The following is a 20,559-nucleotide window of genomic DNA, read 5'->3' as shown; positions in this document are numbered from 1 at the left end:
AAAACTAAAGATTCTTTATTTTTTCTTCTTATTTTTTCTTCTTATTTTCAATTCTCATTCAGTTCCTAAAACTGAGGGTTTGATTTTTTTTTTCTCTATAAAATGTAGAAGTATTTGATTGTCTCCTCTGCTGAGATTTTGTCTCATTCTTTTTTCTTTTGTATTTTTTGTCTTATTATCTGCATATCTGGCCAGAAAAAAAGCTGTTCTAAAATGGTATGGTATTTTCAATAGCCTAGGGTTAAAATTTCGACTGTTTACAGCACTGCTTGATAATTGCAGTACACCATTATAATGGCAGTATAACTCATTATTGGAACAGTTTAAAAACTATTGACCACTCCTTTAACTTGAAAATGTATAATCAATTCCAACTTCTAGATTTCATTCTTGCTTGTTTCAAATTTTGTTGCTTCTTTATTCATCATTTCTGTAACTTGATGCCACTCCTAAATGCATTCTTATATGAATTTCTCATGTGTTGGCTACCTAATATTTAATAATTGATTTATCCAAACTCAGAACAAACTTTTTTTCTTCTTTTTCAAGTTCCTCAACTAGAGAAAGTCAATGCTGATGCTGGATATCATGCGATTGCGAGAGAAAATGGGAGGAATGTTGAAGTTTCTCCAAGGATACGAGTTGTTGGAGGTAAGTGAGTCATTGGGAGATCTTCATACAGTTCAAATTTTATGACTTATTTACAGTGTTTTAATCTTGCAAATATATTTCACCGTATCTTTACTTGTAAATTTCTGTTTTTGTACTATTTGACAAGTTTTTGCTAACATGAAATTATCAATTGAAGGGTTTGGACAAGTAACTGCCTATGCAGTGTTTTTTAATTTTACAGGAAATGTGATTAAAGTTATCACTGAAAAGAGGAAGTTTTTTCACCTGAGTGTGTAATGTAGACCATTTCTCTGGGAAAGTAACCGAGACACAATGCAACACAGACCTTTGTTTCAATTATATAACTCATGATTTCAACTGTTTAAAATGGCATAGCAATGGAATATGTGGGTTTTTGCAGAAACTAACCTGTGATGGAAGCTATATGGAACATTATTCAGTCAAAAAAATGATTTTCAAAATTGTAACATGGAACCATTATTTGTCCAAATTCTTCAATTTTTAAATCTTCAAATTTGGGGTCCCTACTATCAAATTCTCTGGTAGATACTTATTTCTCCATGAAGGGCAGTCAGGCCCCAACAACATTTGAAATTCAAACATAATATGTGCAAGTAATAACATGGCGAATTATTTTGGCTCCTGAATTCACACCAGAATTTTATTTAAATTTTATTTTCAAACATATAACAACCATTTCCCTGAAACGATCATCTTTACATCAAATACCCACACATACACGCGATTTTCCAGCATGCACCAATTCATCAAAAATTTCTCTGATTAATTTTTATGATGAGCATGTGTCTAGTACTGGTCAATAATCATTTTGCTACTGCAACTATGTATGCATATAAACGTACATTATTTAAAGATTTTTATATGTGAAATTCTTCCTCTTACTAAGCCCACTTACTCACAAGTCTTTTTTTTAATATTTTCATTGCTCAATCATCTTCTGTTTTTTGTTGTTTTTTTCTATACCCTTAAACTTTTTGTGTTCACTGTGTACATGTGTAGTTATTAGAATTTGCTCATACTTATGTGTTCAACTTTTATTCAATTCTTCAGGTGAAGTTTGTAGCTTTATCATCACAAATAAGCATCATGGAGAAGTGCCATTTATGGTTCAAATCACTGACAAAGCAAAAGGTGAAGCAAAATTAGTCGCGAAGAAAGAGCTTAACTGTGAGAAGAGAAAAGCCTATAAATTTGATATTGCAGCAGTATCTTGTAGTGGCAAGACATCTGATAAGTAAGTATATTTCATGACAATAAGAGTTTATAAATGCCCCCTTAAAAATATGTATTTTTAACACTTTAAATTAAATTTTCCAGTACTGTACATAATGTGGGTCTGAACTTTGATATCTTGAAGTGCTTCCAAAAAGTGATATTACTTCATATTAATAAGACTTAGGTTCATAGAAAATAAATAACGCGGAAAATTCAAATTATTTAGACATGCCGAAAACCAAGTTACAGAAGTATGATGCCCCATTATTCATTGAAGATTCAAAGTTTTACTTCTTTTTAATGTTTTTATTTTTCCTTTCAATACAGTGTAACAGTTCATTTAACTGTTGAAGATATGAATGAGTTTGCTCCAGAATTCGTACAGGAATCATATAATGTTGATGCTGATGAAGACAGACTGTATGAAGTTATCGTTCAAGTAGAAGCTGATGATAATGATTGCTCGCCAAAATTCAGTGACATTTGCAAGTATGAAATCCTCACACCAGGCCAGCCATTCAGCATTGATGCAGAAGGTAAATAGCTGGTGGAGTGTAAAATTTGAAGTCTTGTTTGTGTATGTTGTATTGAACATATTTTAGATGTGAATAACCAATTATCGTACTAGTTCATTTTATGGATATTTGCCAACATTCAATTGTCTTGAATTTCCACTTAAGGTCGAATCAAGAACACTGAGCCTTTGTCGTGGGAAAAAGCACCAAATCACATACTGACAGTTGTAGCTTATGATTGTGGTATGAAAAGGTCAAAGCCTGCTACTGTCAACATCAAAGTGAACAGAGTTTGCCGTCTTGGGTGGAAGGGTAAATTGAATTTACCTCATAATTCAAAAATCTATGAAGTTAATATGTTGACTGACAAATGAACTTTACTCTATTTTGCACATGCTAAATATTAAAATTTAACTAAAGCTACTAAAGAACCATATTTTTAAAAGTTTCTCCTTTTTGTTCGATTTTTAGGAGTTCATGGTAGAGTAGAGTACACTCCTGGCTCAGGTCAGCGTTTGTTGTTCCCTGAAGCTCACTTAGAGATGTGTGACGTGCCATGCAAAGTAGAACACATTGCAACTAAAGTCACATTGGCCACTCATCACATTGGTAAAGGCTGTGATAGGGATACATATTCTGTAGAGTCGCAACGCAAGTTGTGTGGTAAGTAAATTGATGTATCAAAATAGTTTATTTAAATTTGATAATGATACCAATGTTTCCCTCCATGATTCAGTTTCTTACTCAGATAAATCAACCTTTTTTTCATCACAGGTGCCAGTTCAGACAGCGTGGATTTGCTTCCAAGTCCAGGAATAGGAGCGGAGTGGACGAGAACTCTGCCAACTGATGATGGGCATGAAAGCGATCAGATTTATGAATTTGATGGCACCACCAATGCTGTTGTTATTCCTGAGACTACCATCAGCCACAATCTCACTGACAATTTCACTGCTGCTTTCTGGATGAAACATGAACCATATCCAGACCATAATGGTACACACAACAACCACATCAAAGAGCATATAATATGCAACGCTGATGACCACAGTATGTCTTTTAATTTCATAAACTATTTTATTTATTCTTGGGCTTTTAATTTTCAAGCAAATATGTTTCCCATTGAGTTTAAAGTGCAGTGATCTCTCACTTATGAGTCGGTGCAAAAGAACAAGGAAAAAAAGTCACATAAATGAGAGAGGTGTATATTATGTTATATAATAGTATTATGCTATATCTTTGACTTCCATTCAAAAGTGTTAAATCTTTCCTATCTCGATCATTTTCTTTTTTCTTCTCAGAACAAATCCTGAGAACACATCCAGACAACCCCAGAAATTGATTTAAAAACATTCTGAATTAAATTTCCAAAAAAAATTATTCCTAATTCAAAAAATACTCAAAATTACATGACATAATAAAATTTAAAAACATTAGGTTTTTTTGATAATGCACACAACGTTTCTATAAGAGAAACACATTTTTATTTACAGCAATAATTTTTATAGAATCAAAACATTGTGTGAACAATGAACATTATTTCTTCCTAAATTAGGATTTAATTGCAGTTGGGTATTTTTTGCCATCTCCTTGTAGGATTTGTTTCACAGCTGGAGACAAATTTTTTAGGGAAATTGTATTCAGAATGTTTTTAAACAATTACTGGGTTGTCTGGATGTGTCTTCAGGAATTTCTGTGAGAAGAAAAAAGAAAGTGGTCGAGATAGGAAAATGTATACCGCTTTTGAATGGAATTTATCATTGCATATAGAGAATCAACATAGCTTACTATGTTACAACTTCAAGGCGTTTGGCAGTTGTCTAGCAGTTGTTCGATTGAGCTAAAATTTGGCACCGATACTTTTTTGTTGATTGAAACAAGATGGGGGGAAGCTAAGCTTTTAAAAAGTTTTAAAACAAGAGCCACCCCAGTGTATAAGTGAGAAATCACTGTAGCAGTAGCGACTTCTTAAAAAAAAAAAAAAGCTTCTTGGTTAGTGTATCAGCCTTCACCTAATGAACTTTAAAGTTTGGCATTACTGTTTCAAATTTGAGTTTGGACATGAATATCTGTGGCTATATATGTATTCAAAATCATCACTTACCTGTAGATATACTTATGAGAATATTTTCTACCATATGAAAAAATTCTTTTTGTGATGTTAGTTTGTTTGTTTTCTTTATTCTTATGTATATAATACATATTTGCAATACATATTTTTATACATATTTTTATACATATTTTTATACATATTTTATATTACTATAACTGGTTGAGTACATTGGATAATTTTAAATGTTTGTATTTATTTACTAGAAATGAACCGTCACCACTATGCTGTATTTGTTCGTAACTGTCGCCTTATTTTGCTGTTACGGCGAGAGTTTTATCAGGAACGCCCAAGTGTTTTCAGACCTGCAGAATGGCGGTGGAAAATGCCTGAAGTGTGTGACAACCAGTGGCATCATTATGCAGTCAGTGTCAATTTCCCAGAGGTAAGCAGCTGAAGTATTTGGCATAGACCATGATATAGCCAGTGAATTTCCAATGATAAAAATAGTTTTAATCTTTTATAGTTAGATTTGCTAATGTAAATATTTTTCAAGTACTTGTATCTGACTTTACTTCTTAATTTGGATGAGGGTGGATTAAAATTTGTAATTTACTTAAATTTTTAACGAGAGATTGTAATAGATTAATCAGTTGATCAATCAAATTTTAATTGAATATTTTTCGTAACTATATAATATTAATTGATGCTATAAAAATATTTTTTATTCATTTCATTCGCCTATACGTGAGATGTAAGCAAATATAGAAACTGGTTTAGAAATTAAGGCAGCCCTCTTTTGAAGTAATTTAATTTGCTGAATATATCTTGTCAAAACCTTGAATTTCTTCACTTGTACCTTTTGTTTTTTTCCCATACCGAAAAATTTAACACGTATAAGGAACCCTCGTGTATAAGAAACTTCCTGATTTTTTTTTTTTTTTTTTTTTTTTTTTGCCTTAAAATTTGGGAAAAAAAATTGAAAAACATATATCTATAATACTATTCATGTATAAGAAACCCTCCTATTTTTAAGACTTGATCTTTGGCAAAAAGAGGGGTCACTTGTACACATTAAAATATTGCAGGCACACAATTTAAGGCATTTAATTGGTTTCGTTCAACAAATCAAGTTTAATTACAAACTTTTTATGTAAATTTTTATCAAATTTCAATCATATTTGTTGAGCTGATTAACTCAACTGAAATTTTTAACTGCAATTAACAATTGATCGATTAACCAACCCGATTAATTGGACCAACCCTACTTCTTAATTTACGAAATGGTTTTTGTTGGCTTTCTGTTGCCTTTCATACAGTTTGGTAAAATGCAAGTGAAATAATACGACACTTCATGTATAAAACTCTTCCATTCTAGGCAACACTGTATGTTGATGGTCAGCAATTCAAAGTTCAAACAAATAACCCAGACATAGTTGATGATTGGCCCCTTCACCCAGCAAAGGATATCAACACTACTTTTGTTGTTGGTGCTTGCTGGCAAGGTAAACTGTCTTTTATTATCTCTCACATATTCTTATATTTTCAATAGGATAACCAGATACTGTATTCCAGTTATGGGATCTGGCCTAAATTCAGATCTGAAATGCTATTGATGTCACATATTGTGCTTGATGCTAATGTAGCTGTCATTTAATGCTCTACAGTGGCGGTCAGCAGAAGCTGATTTTCTGTGGTTCCCAACTTCGGGGCACAAATGCAAGTCAATCTTCCCATTAAAAAGTCTCACCACAGAGAGGTCTACAATGTGCAGTCATTACACTTCACTCATAATTAGAAAATTAGAAAAATTTTCTAATTTTTAAAATTTTTAAATTTTTTCTAATATCAAGCATTACACAGAAACAAAATTCACGTTTCACAATACGTATATGCACATTTCAGCATGTACGGTTGAGTAGTAGTAGTAGCCATTTAATGTTTCAGTATTTTGTAAAGGACACTGAAGCATCTGATTCAGGCTGGGTGGGGTGAAGCTGGTTATATCACTGTATTTTAGTAATATATGACATCCATACTTGTTATGGTCATCTTTTTCTCAGCCGCCTCATTGGACATTTTGTCTATTATGGCCTTGTATTTGTATTTGTATATTGTGCCATGTCCATAGTCAGTGGAAACGAAGAGCTAGAAAAATAATGATTTTTTTGCACTAAACTCTAAAATATCTATAACGATCTAGAAACATCTTCTGTTGTTTTTAATCTTAAATTAATATTACCATATATCAAGACAAGATAAATCCCACATCGCCATGGCAACTAAAAAACTAGAATAGGTGCGTAATATTTTTCACATATATACCTTAATTAAAGGACAGCACAAACTTATCTAAAACTATGCTAGCATGTAAAGGGGTTCTTAATTCCTGGGCAAGTAAAAAGATTTGCTATTTTGGATCTATTTTGTTGGGAAGCAATTGCTTGGCGCCTTTGTCAACCCCTGCCATAAATACTCATATTTGCCAAACAATTTTGTTTATTAAAAATTTATTTCTAAATGATGAGTGGATGAGCTTTCATTGGAGAAAAAATTCACTTATTTCATTACCAATTGAATAATTTCATTATTTTTTTTTTTTTTAGGTAAAGACGAGAAAATGGGCTTTCATTTTAGAGGATTTTTGGCTGGACTATCTATACTGAGAGGTCGCACTGAAAACCCAGAAGTTCTGGCCTGCTTGCATAGGTGCAAAGAAGGTCTTGAAACTCCACCAGCTGACATGCTTGAGCCTGGCATGGTGAGCAAATTCGGTTGACAGAGCTCTAATGCATTATGCTAGTTATAACCAGGGTCATCTTAATATCACTGTTGGGCCTCCAGGTGAAATGATATTCTATAGTAGCCCTAAAGCAGGTGGAAGTACCTGCCTACCAATTTCTATACTCACTCTCAAAAACTTTAGTACCAAATTTCATTACCAGGTGGTCCCTATGCACTTGAGACCTGAGATCGTGGTCCCATTTGTTAAGACAGATCTGATTATAATCAGTTAAGGACAAAATTTATTGTTTTTTGACCAGTTTTTAAATCACCATGTACCTTTTCCCAATATTTTCCATGAATAATAATTTTCCATAACCTTATGTGTTTTATTTAAAGACCTTAGTATACCTGTGTTGTTGTCAATCACCTGTAATATTAATTCATCAAGTTTGAAGATTTAAAATTTAAAAATCGGTGTAGAAATGAAAGTTATGAAGTTATGCTGGGAAAAAATCACGGCTTAAGCGATTTAATACTGCTCATGTTTTTAATGATACCTTGTAAATGCTTTAGGAGCTGCTCACAAACTCTGATTTGAGTGAAGTGACGGTGGAAGGAAATAGCAAGACAAATTTGGAAGACCTCATTGCTCGTGTAGGATATGTCAATTCAAGAGAATTTCCAACACCTGGTCGTCGGAGTGTTCAGTTGAGCACAACTGTTACGTGAGTATATTTAACGGTTTTGTATTCCCACATCAATTTGTTCAAAGTATTTGTAATCAAACATGCAAATTCATATTTGATGAATGATACTATTTTTTAGCTTTGCATCTTAAGTAAAAGAATCTCTACTCACAATCTATTTGATGAATTCAATATAGTCGCTAAAAACTCATTCAAATGTGTGGGTTGATTTTTTTTCAGGTGCTCCAACAAAAAAACGGTCAAAGTTCCATCAATAGAATCTTACATCATGGTTCTTCAACCTGAGTTGCCAAGTATTACCATAAATGGTACCCCTAATTTAGCTCGTGAATATGAAGCCTTCAAACAGGGTATCGAACTTTTTGCTTCTGTCGCAATCCTGGTCAGTCAAGACCAAGAAGAAGAAAGACACAACAAAGACACCACTAGTCCCTTGGAACACAAGTTAGATTCCTGTAGTGTCCAAGTTTACCCACCTCTAAATCCAGATCATGAGTACTTCAAACTACCCGGAAGCTTGATGGCCCACCTTGGGATACACAATAAGGAAAACAAAGATGGTCTTGTCATATATGGTGAGATTTCGATTCCCATTCAATTATTTTTCTGAAGTTACACATCACATTTATTCTGTATTTATTTCAATTGCATTCAAGTTTATTTAGCTTGGAAAATCAATCTATAATGGTGGATCAAATGAAAATGGGCCACAGAATGAAATGACATATTTTTTTAAAATGTAATCTCCAAAGCTACACAAGCATTTTTACCACTGTTTCACCAAGCAGTGATTACCCTGCTGTAGAAGTGATTTGGCTGAGATTGGAACCAATTTTAAACATTGTCTGTGATTGTGCTGTCCAAGTAAAAATGCTGACCCTTCAATATCTTTTTCAGTGGACCAAAAATGTGAAAATCACATGACAATATATCCAGGCTATATGGTGACTGCTCCAGCACTAACCACCAAAAGTTAGCCAACATACTCTGTGTATGGGCAGCAGTATATGGTCATGTGTTGTCATGCAGCAAAACATGCGCCAGAGGACAACGTGCCAGGCTTTTTGGCTTTCATTGCAGCATGCAAATGGTGTGGAATATTGTAAGATACTGCATGACAACACCCTGCCACATACGCTCCACATCTACTACACAGAAAACGTGTTGGCATTCAGTGGACAGAGTTGGAACACTCACCATATACCCCAGACCTATCGTCATGTGATTTTCACATTTTTGATCCACTGAAACAGGCATTGAAGGGTCACAGTTTTTACTTTGACAGAAAAGTCATGGGCAGCCGAAGGACATCTACAAGCAGGGTATTCACCGCTTAGTGAAACAGTGGAACAAGTGCTTGTGTAGCTTAATTTCCTGTGTATTATAGCTGCATATTACTAGGAGCTGTTTTTCCTGAGAGGTTGGAATAAAAATAAAATATTTTTTGAAAACCAGTCCACAAAGAATATTTTTGAACGATATCAGATGGCATGCAGCAGGGCTGGACAAATTTTCAATATTTTACATGCCAGTTTCGGGCATGTGGTTGAAAAAATACATGTCCATTCAAAATTTTTAATGCCCAGGATATGTCGGGCAATAGATTTGTCCAGCCCTGTCATATAGACATATGACAGTAGAAGGGCCAACATTTTTCTCAAAACTGCCTTTTTCATTCCTGAAAGACTCATTAGTAGTAATGAAATAGCTGTCAGGAGCTGAGAATTATAAGATTACTTACTTTTCCTAAGTAACAAAATTTCCATGTCTCAAATTATACAACGCTGCAAATCATAAACAGGAAATTATGGCATTAGCAGTTTTTGTAAAAAGTCTTTTGACAAATGTGATAATGCTTGAAGTACCAGCTCAATTTGCATGCACTCACTGCCCTGACTTTGACATATGTAAAGCAGGAGGAAAATATTTATTGTCACCTGTAGTTGAAATTTGTTTGTTTGGGGTTAGAGTGAGCTTTTATTGTCTAATTTTTGTTTTTGGACGAATTGAAAGTGTTTTGACGTAAATAGTTTAATCAAAATATAGAGATAGTTAATTCTTATTTAATATGAATTTATGGTGGGTTATGCAGAACACTATAAAACATAAGGAATTATTCAGTGGAGTTTTTTTGGACCAAAGCATAATTAAGGCTTTAGGTAAGGATGATGTCAAGCTCAAGTTGCTAGTAATTTTGGTATTTCAATACAGTTCATAAGTTTGTGGAATCATGTTCAGTAATCTCGGGAACATGTAAAAAGTAATTTTCTTTCAGTACAAACAAAGAAGGCAACGGGTATGATAAATAGAACAGTCAAAATGCAAGTAAAGAGAGGTCCTTGAAATGTCCACTGGGCACAAAACATCTGATTAATTTAATTCAAAACGCTTATTGGATGTGTATTATATGTAAAACATTGGCTAAACATCATGGACTTGTTTGGTTGTCTCTCACGCGAGGGAAAAAATATTACTTGATTACAGAAGGGAGAGGGAGAATTATGCCAATCTCTCCATTAACAAGAGAAACAATGCAAGGTACAAATAGGTGATATATAATACACATATGAGGTATTACAGGTTCTGATAAGGTAAATTATAAGGAAATTATTAAGGTATTATCTCTTACTGTTAAACACGAAGGCAGAAGTGGGGATGCATCTCTGCTAAAAAAGGTGTCTCGATTCTCTTTATCTATTAAAAAACCCCCAAGGGACAGGTTTTTGTTACGAAGGTATATTTCATAAACAGGTGCCATCATGTGTTACATGACACAAGCCAACGTAACACATATAGCTCTAATGTTATTAGACATTGCCTGAAAGGCAACAAAATTAGAGTTTTATGGATGGCGAAATCAGAGCTATAACTTAAATGCCATCAAGCATTTATAAATTGAGTTTGATAGATCAGTCGAGTCAGAAATTATGTAAATTTGATGGTTTTTCAGTTATGCAAAAAAAATAATGCGAAAAAATATCCAATGATCACGGGGCAAACTCAACGTGTCCATGACAAAGACTTGCTAATAATTTTACAGTCCAAAGGTTTTCCAGTAAAGAGTTGATGTATTACACTTTATTATATTTGCCCATGACGTGGTAGATTTGACTATTTATTAGTTGTTTGCTTTCTTGTTTGCTTGTGTCAAAAGACTTTTGACCCACCATACAAGTAATTTTTTTCTGATTTTACAAAGTGTACATAAGCAATTTTTTGCTCATAATAGTTCGCAACGAAATTCAGTGTTTGTGTTTCATGAAATAGATTTCATTAAAATATTCTAATACGAAATTTGCATACAAATTTATTTGTCTGAAAACTTTTGAGTGCTATTGTAGCCCGAACATGATATATTTTTCACTCTTTTATTGTGATTTTTAGGAGCTGATACTATCTTAAATTATGAGCTAGTTCTGCGCCAGATAGCTTACTATAATAGAAAACCTGCATATTACTTGAATCGTGCCTTCAAACTTGTGTGTTCAGAGCTGAATGGAAGATTTGTCAGTAATGAGTATATACAGACGGTAAGTTTGTTTTGTTCTAGTTTTTTTTCTCTAAAATTTTTTATTCCTTCATGAATAAAATTTTCTCATATTCTTTCTTAAACTGTTAGGAAGAGAGGTAGAGAAATATTAAAAGCTCTAACTTTTACTAACTATGCATTTGCTGTCTATTTTCATACTGATTCCCCTATTGTTTGAGTTATTGATGCAGGAAAATTAGCATTGTTTTTTCATATCCTACACTTTAATACAGTGAAATACTATCCTTAATTTCAACGTTAAAAAATATGTTGATTACAATGTTTACAAGACGCAACTTATTCTCTTTAGAAGTAAGTGAGTATACATTCTGATTATGTATTGGTGCTATTTCATAATTCAAACTTTAAAATACCAACTCTGCATCTCAGAAACATAGACGTATAGTTAGTAACGTGCAGTTTTTATTTTAGTTAGAGTTGATTAGATGATTAAAATAAGTTCACAAATTAAATAGACTCAATTTTTATGCAAAGATATTTGTGATGAAATTTCAAGTGCTTTTGGAATGCTTCTGCGGTTCATTCAAATGTTTGTTACATGAAAATAAGATAAGTGTTATAAGTAATAATATAACATATGGTTTACTGATATTTTTGGTAAATTTGATTTTAGTAAGAAGTAATCGAATGTGTCCATTATATTTACATATTTAGTCTTCTAATATGGATGCAGAAAAATAGCATGTATGTTAGAATTTTCGGCTAATTTATTACTTACTGTTTAAATGCTAAAATGCAATTTAAAATCAACAAAAACGATTCAATAATTATGTGTCCAATTTCATATTTTAGCTAACTGTCATTCATCCACGCACCGATCCGGGACATACCATGGATCCAAAAGCAGCTCCATTGGACCAAGCAGCCCATGCTCAGGTTCATGAGCACAAAGTCGAGTTCAAGGAAGCCAAAATCAAGGCTTCAAATTTTGTTGACAGCAGCATGGAGGATGGGACTGAAGCCATAGCTAAAACATCTGCTAGTAAGTCTTCTGTGTTGGGCTTTTCTTTTTGCGATTTACCACATATATATTACATAACTTCACAATTATCTTTCATTATTAACCGTTCAAGAAGATTCCATTCGTTAAAGTTCATTAGGCATGTTTTGTTTTTTTTATGGAGGCATTTTCATTCAACTAGATCATTTTTTTCCCAAAGTGAGCACTGAAACAGACCAAAGAAGTTACAAAAACATCATACAATGCTTTGTCCTACGAGGAGGAGGGGTGGGGCATGAGAACTTTCTTAGGAGGCTGACAATGAGACAAATAAGTTTTAAAGACTGAACTAAAACATGACAAGTGGTTAAGCAGAGCCACAGAGAGCTGCAAGGGAAAAAACCACAAATGTGAAGAAATACGGTGAACTATGTGGAGGCTTTAAACTTAAGTGAAATGTGGGAGGAAAATATGACTACTTTTCAGAATCTATAGAACTATGTGTAGACCCCATATTAAGGAGGCTAATGAGACTAACCCAGGCATCTTCAACCTGTTGCTCGCAAGCACCACACTGCTCTCTGAAGCACCTATAGTGCTCTGTGCCCATGTCCGATTTTGTGCTTGCGAGTACTCAGTCAACATCCCGATTAAACACCTTGAACAAATTGCATCCAAAAATTAAAATCATCTTGATGTCATGCATTTGTATGTCAAACTTGCCATAAGGGCTCTTCTTTTCATGATGGGAACAAGCAGTGCTCACGACTAGAAAAAAGGTTGAACACCTCTGCTATAACCCATTAGTGTAAGGACAGTGGCTCTCAAAAACTTTTAGTCGTAGATTCCCCTGGAAATCTTTGTGTCTGTCATGGACCCACATTTATGGCATTTTGACTATTACTTTGCCTAAAATTGAAGTCAAAGACCAAAATTCTTATGAAATACCTGTTCAATAAAAATAATAATGAACAATTTAAGGGGTGGCAGAAACTACATCCATCTGTCAACAAGAATGTTCTCAAATAATGGCAGATATGCTATCCAGAGCACTAGTAAATGTGATACGATAGCAATGTCATCTACTGGACTGCGAAAGAACTAAAACAATGTTTCATACTCCTATCGCCACAAGTACAGTTTTTGTCAAATCATAAACAATATATTACTACTGTAGTCTACCACAGTTGTAGCGGTGCTTTTGCACATTAATGTAATCAAAACTTTTCTTTTTGAGTAATTTATTTACTTAGCATTAACTTTTTCCTCATACTTGTACAATGGGGCCATGGATCCCTGGGGGTCCAGGCACCCTCAATTGGGAACTGCTAGTCTATGACAACAAAATTATTTATAAAGTTTTTGCACACTTTTTCCACTCATTTTTCTTCTCATTCCAGGTCATGCTGTCGCCATCATCATTGTAGTTTGTGTTGGTTTTCTGGTATTCATGATTGTTCTTGGTGTGATACGAATTCGAGCTGCGCACCATCGAGCCCAAGAATCCAGAGATGATGACCAAGAGATGGCTTGGGATGATTCTTCCCTCACCATCACTGTAAATCCTATGGATGTGAGTAGAGATTTATACCTAAAGATTGAGTGTAATGAAACATGTTTGTTCCTTGTTAATAATAAATAAAGTCTAAATAATAATCTGTTATTTAAAATTGTTTTTCCCTAATCTATTTTATACAATCTTCAATTCAGATCTGTGAGATGCCTGCCAAATGTACTAAAGGGTGTTTGAAAGGGTGTTTGTTCTTGTTAGGTTCTTCTTGACTTGATATTATAGTGAAGTGAAAATTACTAATCAGTAGCAATCCTAATTTCTCAAAAAATGGCAGTGTTTTAAGATGATTTTTACAACTTCAAGATTTAAAGTATAGAAGTATAGCCATTCTCGAATCAACTATGAACAAGTTCCCCTAGTACAGAATAGCTTGCATGTGCTAAAATAATTATGTATGGTCAACACTCGATTTTACAAACCTCCAATTTATGAACACATTTTTTTTTTTTTACAAACTGGTCTCAAACAGTATGGCATAGAGATAATGTTAAAATCCACTCTATTTTAAGAACTTTCATTCCTATCAATTCTTTATTTTGCAAACTTCGTTTTTCTTATTCTTATTTATTATTTTTTGGTTATTTTATTCTTCCGGCTTCCTCAGAATTAGTTGTAATCAAAAATAAACTTCAATTTGGTCGTGCTACTTGTCTTGAGAGAAAATAGGGGGCGGGGGGAGAAAGAGTTAGTTCACCAATTTGTCCTCGCCAAGATGTAGATGTTCACAAACACTTGCGAGAAAGGAGTATTCGGTTGTTGGCAACCCTGAATTGTTTGGTGACCATGATTTGAAGATATGTTGACAATGCAATTCGCTCTTTGTGCATTATGATTGGATAAACTGGTGATTTCAGAAATGATATGATACATTAGGTCAGTGGTTTCCAAACTTTCAAGTCACAGAGCACTTTTTAGGCAAAAATTTCATTGAGGAACACTAATATTCACGCTGAAAGTCACACTCAACCTGTGTACAACAGTTTCAATGTATGGCATGACCATATGTTCAGATTTCAACAAAAATTTCCTGTTTTTTTGGAAAACGAAAGTAATTTGATTCAATAATATGTAATTTGATATGTTGTTATCCAGGTCAGATAATAATGTACCACCCAGCTGAATTTAAAATAGTGGTATAGTCTTTACATGGACCATGCAATGCACATTTCACTGTATGGGATTCAGGAGCCGAAAACTCATAAGGGTACTTTTGCTGAAAGCAAGTCATTGCTGTGAACATTTTTCAGTGCCAGAGTAATGTGTTTATAATGAGAATTTCTAAAAGCTACAGACTAGAAAACACGGTAAATGGACTACCGGCAAATAGCATGGAATGGCTAGTTTGATCTCCATTGATCATTTTTGTTGCACCATGGTCATTTTCTGCACAGGAGGACTAATTAGACCGGGACCTACAATTCCTAACGCAGGCTTGTTTTTTTTTATACTCATCGAGAGGTTGATGCGCTAACCCCTCGATGGGGAACTCCCTGCAGTAAAAGTTTTTCCTGCGGTCATGTCACCGTTTCTGTTGTACCCCTGTGTCAGGAAAGATTTTCTGACAAGGACAAACTGGGTATCAAACTCGTGACACCTCTAAACATCCTTTGGTATTTTAGGCGAGTATCTTATTGACCTGAGCTACCGCGCTATGATCTCCATTGATAATCTGCTGTTGTGCAGCTGAAAATATTGTAGAGCCCGCATGAAACTATGATCCAACATACCAGATTTAAATCTGGTATGTTGGATCATTGTGATTTGATGATGGCATGATGCAGAGCCGTATGGGCTCAACCCAGGAAAAAATAAGTCTGAGAATTTTTCACCCACTGGTTAAATAAATGCAGTTTAGTTCAAAAAACTGCAGTTCAAAGATGTTTGCTCTGATACATTTTATCATATTAAAAGCATTTGCTTTTGTTGATTCAAAAAGAAGATTGCTCAGCTTTAACTTGGTTAATTCGAAGTCCAAAGTCACTGCAAAAAAAATTTGAATTATCCTAGTTAATTTAATTTATCCTAGATCCATAAAATGAGTACAAAAAAATTGTAATTTAATCACCAACATTCACATAAGATAACAATTATTAATTATTAAAATTTTATCATCAGTTACAAAACTGTTTGCTAAGTTTTAATAATTTATAATTATAATAATTGATCTCAGCTGCTACATTATTTTATTGTTCTGGAATTGGCATCATTGCAGAATTTCTTGACCATGTTCAAAGCCTGATTTATGAAAAAAGTTCATGATCATCCATTATGAAACTGTTTCCCAAATTTTGCTTATGTCTTATGCTATCACATGCTGTATACAGTACTTTTTCATTAACGTTTACACAATTTGTATTGTCCTATACTTTCCAAAAATAACTCTTGATGATGGTGAAAGGATTCAGATTTTGAATGGTACACCTCGGACCATAGGTTGAGCAACAGAATTGGTATCAAGTGGTCCTTATTCTCGATGCACTCCGGCTGAACCAGTGTTAAAATGGGCATTAAGTTAAGAAAAAAAAACAGATTTTTTTTTTAACTTTTATTTGATTTCAAGATTTGTTGTTTGAAAATTTGGTCAAGAAAAGCAAAGTTGGACTTCTTATAGAATTTTTCGAAATCAGATTTTTGCTCATACAAAAATCATGATTTTTTTCCCCCCGCCAACTTTGAATTATCCAAAATTCAAATTGACCAAATTTGAAATAACGTGGTTGTACTGTAAATGTTTATTTTCAAAAAACTTTTAAAAATATAATTTGTTTTCCAATCTCTTTGTGTAGCTCCCAGAAATCTTTAGCAGAGGACAGTTTGAGAAGCCCTGCATTAGGTTATTGATAGGCCATTTCAAAATCGAAAGAAAACTTTCAATTTATCATTCATACGGATTTGTAAAAATGAGTGTCAAGTATATAGTGCAACAAACAATTGTTTTGCACATTACTATGCAGTAAAATTTTACCTTCAAATTTAACTGGAATGATAAATATCTTATAATTTATTGATGATAAGGATAATAAACTATTATTCTCTAATATTGTGAACAGCTTAAATTGAATCTACATTCGAATGAATGTAACCTATATACTTATTGGTTGCATTTTTTCAAATTTTATAAAAGGACATTTATCAAACTTTTATAGTGCAATCAGGGCCTAAGACAGAAACTGCCAAAAAGTACAGCATTAAAAAAATTACATTGAGTCTTGTAATCAAAGATGAGCGAAATATTATTTTTACGGGTCTTTACGGCAAGTGGTTCCAGCAGCATTCCACTATTCTGAAAATATTTTAGAGAAGTGAGATTTGCAAGAAATGTTATCCTACATCAATTCCATGGAATCTTATATTTACCAAAATGCTGCGATGAAGCAAACAAATTTTTTTCTTGGGAAATCATCAATAAAGATAAATGACACTCATTTTTTTCATCTCTCCCATTCACAAACTTTCAATTTATCATCCATACAGATTCGAAAAAAACGAGTGTCAACTGTATAGTGCAACAAACAATTGTTTTGCACATTACTATGCAATGACATTTTACATTCAAATTTAGCTGGAATGATAAATTCCTTATAATTTATTGATGATAAGGATAGTAAATATTATCCCCTAATATTTTGAACAGCTTAAATTATGGCAATGATTGATATAATCAAAGTTTCGTGCTACAGTCAACGTACATTATAATGGCCCCCATATGTTATAGCAATCATTCCATTACAGTGCCCAGTAGGATAAGTCGGAAATGCTTCAGGTTATCATTATATGTTTCATATAACGACTATCATATATATTTTCCTTTTGATACGATGCCCATTTTCGACAGATGATGGGATTCATTATAACGAGCATAGACTGTATAAAGAGGAAGATGCCATTTCTTTTTCTAAACTACTGTTTATTTACAATAAATTGATTTGATGTTGAATTGAATTTCCTTTAAGTTGAAGTTTTTGCATAGTCTCAGAACATTCAATGTTATAGGGTAGTTTGGTAAAGCAAACTAATCAGTTCAGTTTTCAATAGCCACTGCCAATATTCCCTCTCATTTCTCTATCAATGCTTGTTTGGAAAGGCAATATGTTTTTTGTGCCTAATGGTGTACTTCATGAGTTTACATGCATACTCAATTGCAAGCAGATATAATCATCTTATATAAGGAAAACCTTGTCCATAATTTTTTTCTAAAACAACTTTCAGATAGTTTTAGATTGAGAACATCATATCTCATCTATTATTGCTTTTGGGGGGATCGGCAATGATTTGCTCTCAAAAGAGAAAAAAATTAACCCGGTTTGTATTATTCAATGGGCCGTCCCATCCTTTTTTCGTTATTCCTGTGAAGTTGGAAATTTTTTATGTGCAAGGTTTTTCGTTATAAGGTGATGATATATAGCTTAGAGGGAACATCTGCTGCTGCTGAATTGACATTATGTCTGAATAAATGTATAAAATGTTTTACAGAATTGATTTTATAGGTTGATTATTTCCAATTATTTTAATAATTTAAATAATTAGTTTTAATTACTTTTATTAATCATTGTTTATTTTCAACTGCAGCAAATAGATCAAGAGCAGGCGAGCCAGCCTCTGCGAGATGATGATGATGATAGCGACAGTTCTGACGACAGCTATCGAGATGGTGAGAGCTCGGAGGAGGAAGATGCTGGTAAAGTCAAGACCAAGGAACTTGAGTGGGACGACTCCACTTTGAATTTCTGAACACTGCATTGAAAATAAACAACATTTTGTTTGTATCCATACGCATCGGACAAAGAAGCTATGTTGGGGGGGGGGGCCTGTCTCTTTAATTCTTGAAAATTCCAAAAGAAAAAAAATTAAACTGTGGGGGGGGAAGGGGGGGGTGTCATGAATTGAGGAATTTTAGTGTAAACGGGGGGGCAAAGATTAAAAAAAAAAGAGTTATGGGTGCAGCTACTTTGTGAAGTGTGTCTGGGTACAGCATATTGACCACGCAACCAGTCTCAAACGAGACTGAATAACTCAAATATTTGTGCAGTGAAACATAATATACAAAAAAAAAGTCTTCTTTTTCTATAAAGGAAAATGCATTTGCTTATTAAATATGATTTGTCACAGCAAGAAAAAAAACAAGGGTAGGCATTGACCATTAATGGTGTGCCAGTTTGTACTTATGTGTCATAACTTAGTGCCATAATAGATTTTAAGTTCCTTGCGGTAAAATTGTTTTTCCTCCTTTTTTTTCATTTTGAAATTTTTAAAATTGGAAAATAAAAAAAAAAATTGGGGTCGCCCTCCAACTAACAGATGAAAAAAAAAACATTAATCCTTCTTATGATAATATATTATAAAAACTCTCCTATCAATAACAAACAGTTCAAAATTTCAAATATCGAGCATTTTTTTGTTGTGGCACATTGTAGATATTACAAAAAATAAAAAGGAGCAAATTTGATGACACATATCGAAATTTTGGAACGTTATTTTGATTGTCTGTACTCAATGTATGTGTATTGTATTCTAAAGCATGATTGTTGTAGCCTTAACTATAACTTAAAAATCAGTCTTAGGACTTAGAGAGACTTATTTGTGATGTTCATCCCTCTTACTGTGTGGCTGAATGGATCTAAATGAGTTTACTAAATTTAGCAGCTTTATCAACATTGGACAATGTGTACTGTTCGTGCCATGATAACAAATAATAACAAAAAAAAACCTATATTTCCCCCTCTCTTTTCCCATTGAGTTGAGAGAGGGCCTAAATTAACGATGGTTATAATAATAAATAAAGATGGTTTTAATCTCTGTAAACATTGGTTTCCCATTTTGATGTGTTGTTGTTATCGTCCCTTTTTCATGACCGTTATTATATCAGTGTGCCATAGAAAATTTGTTGGTTTGTTTTCACTGCACCTTCGTACGTAGTCCCCTCCTCGAGTATTCTTATGGTGAGGACCAGGGAACCAATGTTCACAGACATGAGTGCATTGTAAAAGTTATGTAAATGAGAGAACGAAAGAAAAGAAAAACATTTTTTTTTCTTATTCACTGCATTTTTTTTTCTCAATGTGTGTCATTTATGCGTTTATGTATACACCAGTATACTTTGATACATTCCATTGTTTTCCAGTGGTTTACTGTTGTTGGGGTTCATAGTCATCTGTTAATCGGTGCTGGGAAGCGCGTGATTTAAAGTAAGGATACTAAAAGAAAGAAAGTGATATTTTGCCAGCAGGAATGCCCATGCACAAATGTGCACAAGCGGTATGAAAGATGCTTTTGACTGTTAATATAGTATTGTGTAACAATGAGAGAGCAACAATGTTATACACAGCAAACTACTGTTGTAGTCTTTCCAGAGATATTATAACTAACATGTGAAATTTTTTTTTATGTTGTGTTCATGTAAATTGCAATAAAATCTGTTTTACCCCAAAAATGAGTTCATTTCAATGTGTCGCACATCACTTTGACTGTTTTCCCATCTTTTGACCTTTTTCGAATCTTCTTGCTCCGTTTCCATAATAAACCAGATTACTCAGAATAGTGAAATTTCATGATTTTTCCTAAAAATACTGGAACATTATGCTGTCCAACTATCATCAGGTTGAAAAAAAAATTGGGGTAGGCTGTGTTG

At 33.5% G+C, this 20,559-nt stretch overlaps 1 protein-coding gene across 1 annotated transcript in view; it reads left to right on the top strand.

Annotated features, from left to right (window-relative positions):
* Positions 1-19,055, top strand: part of Cals (calsyntenin 1) — an 80,378-nt gene extending 61,323 nt beyond the window's left edge. The window contains exons 2-16 of the mRNA XM_089241917.1: positions 550-651; positions 1,705-1,888; positions 2,197-2,405; positions 2,550-2,696; positions 2,856-3,047; positions 3,159-3,434; positions 4,701-4,879; positions 5,813-5,939; positions 7,041-7,195; positions 7,735-7,886; positions 8,088-8,443; positions 11,253-11,398; positions 12,211-12,400; positions 13,759-13,931; positions 18,501-19,055. Coding sequence (XP_089098043.1) covers positions 550-651; positions 1,705-1,888; positions 2,197-2,405; positions 2,550-2,696; positions 2,856-3,047; positions 3,159-3,434; positions 4,701-4,879; positions 5,813-5,939; positions 7,041-7,195; positions 7,735-7,886; positions 8,088-8,443; positions 11,253-11,398; positions 12,211-12,400; positions 13,759-13,931; positions 18,501-18,662 — 2,750 coding nt within the window. The 3' untranslated portion in view covers positions 18,663-19,055. The remainder of the gene's footprint in view (positions 1-549; positions 652-1,704; positions 1,889-2,196; positions 2,406-2,549; positions 2,697-2,855; positions 3,048-3,158; positions 3,435-4,700; positions 4,880-5,812; positions 5,940-7,040; positions 7,196-7,734; positions 7,887-8,087; positions 8,444-11,252; positions 11,399-12,210; positions 12,401-13,758; positions 13,932-18,500) is intronic.
* Positions 19,056-20,559: the final 1,504 nt, after the last annotated feature.

This window comes from Pholcus phalangioides, unplaced genomic scaffold (genome assembly GCF_987345545.1).
Source record: "Pholcus phalangioides strain wild (caught in Gottingen) unplaced genomic scaffold, Ppha-v1.0 ptg000014l_1, whole genome shotgun sequence".
Taxonomy (NCBI): domain Eukaryota; kingdom Metazoa; phylum Arthropoda; class Arachnida; order Araneae; family Pholcidae; genus Pholcus; species Pholcus phalangioides.
Note: the sequence above shows the minus strand (reverse complement) of the source record. Positions and strands in the feature narration are given on the sequence as shown.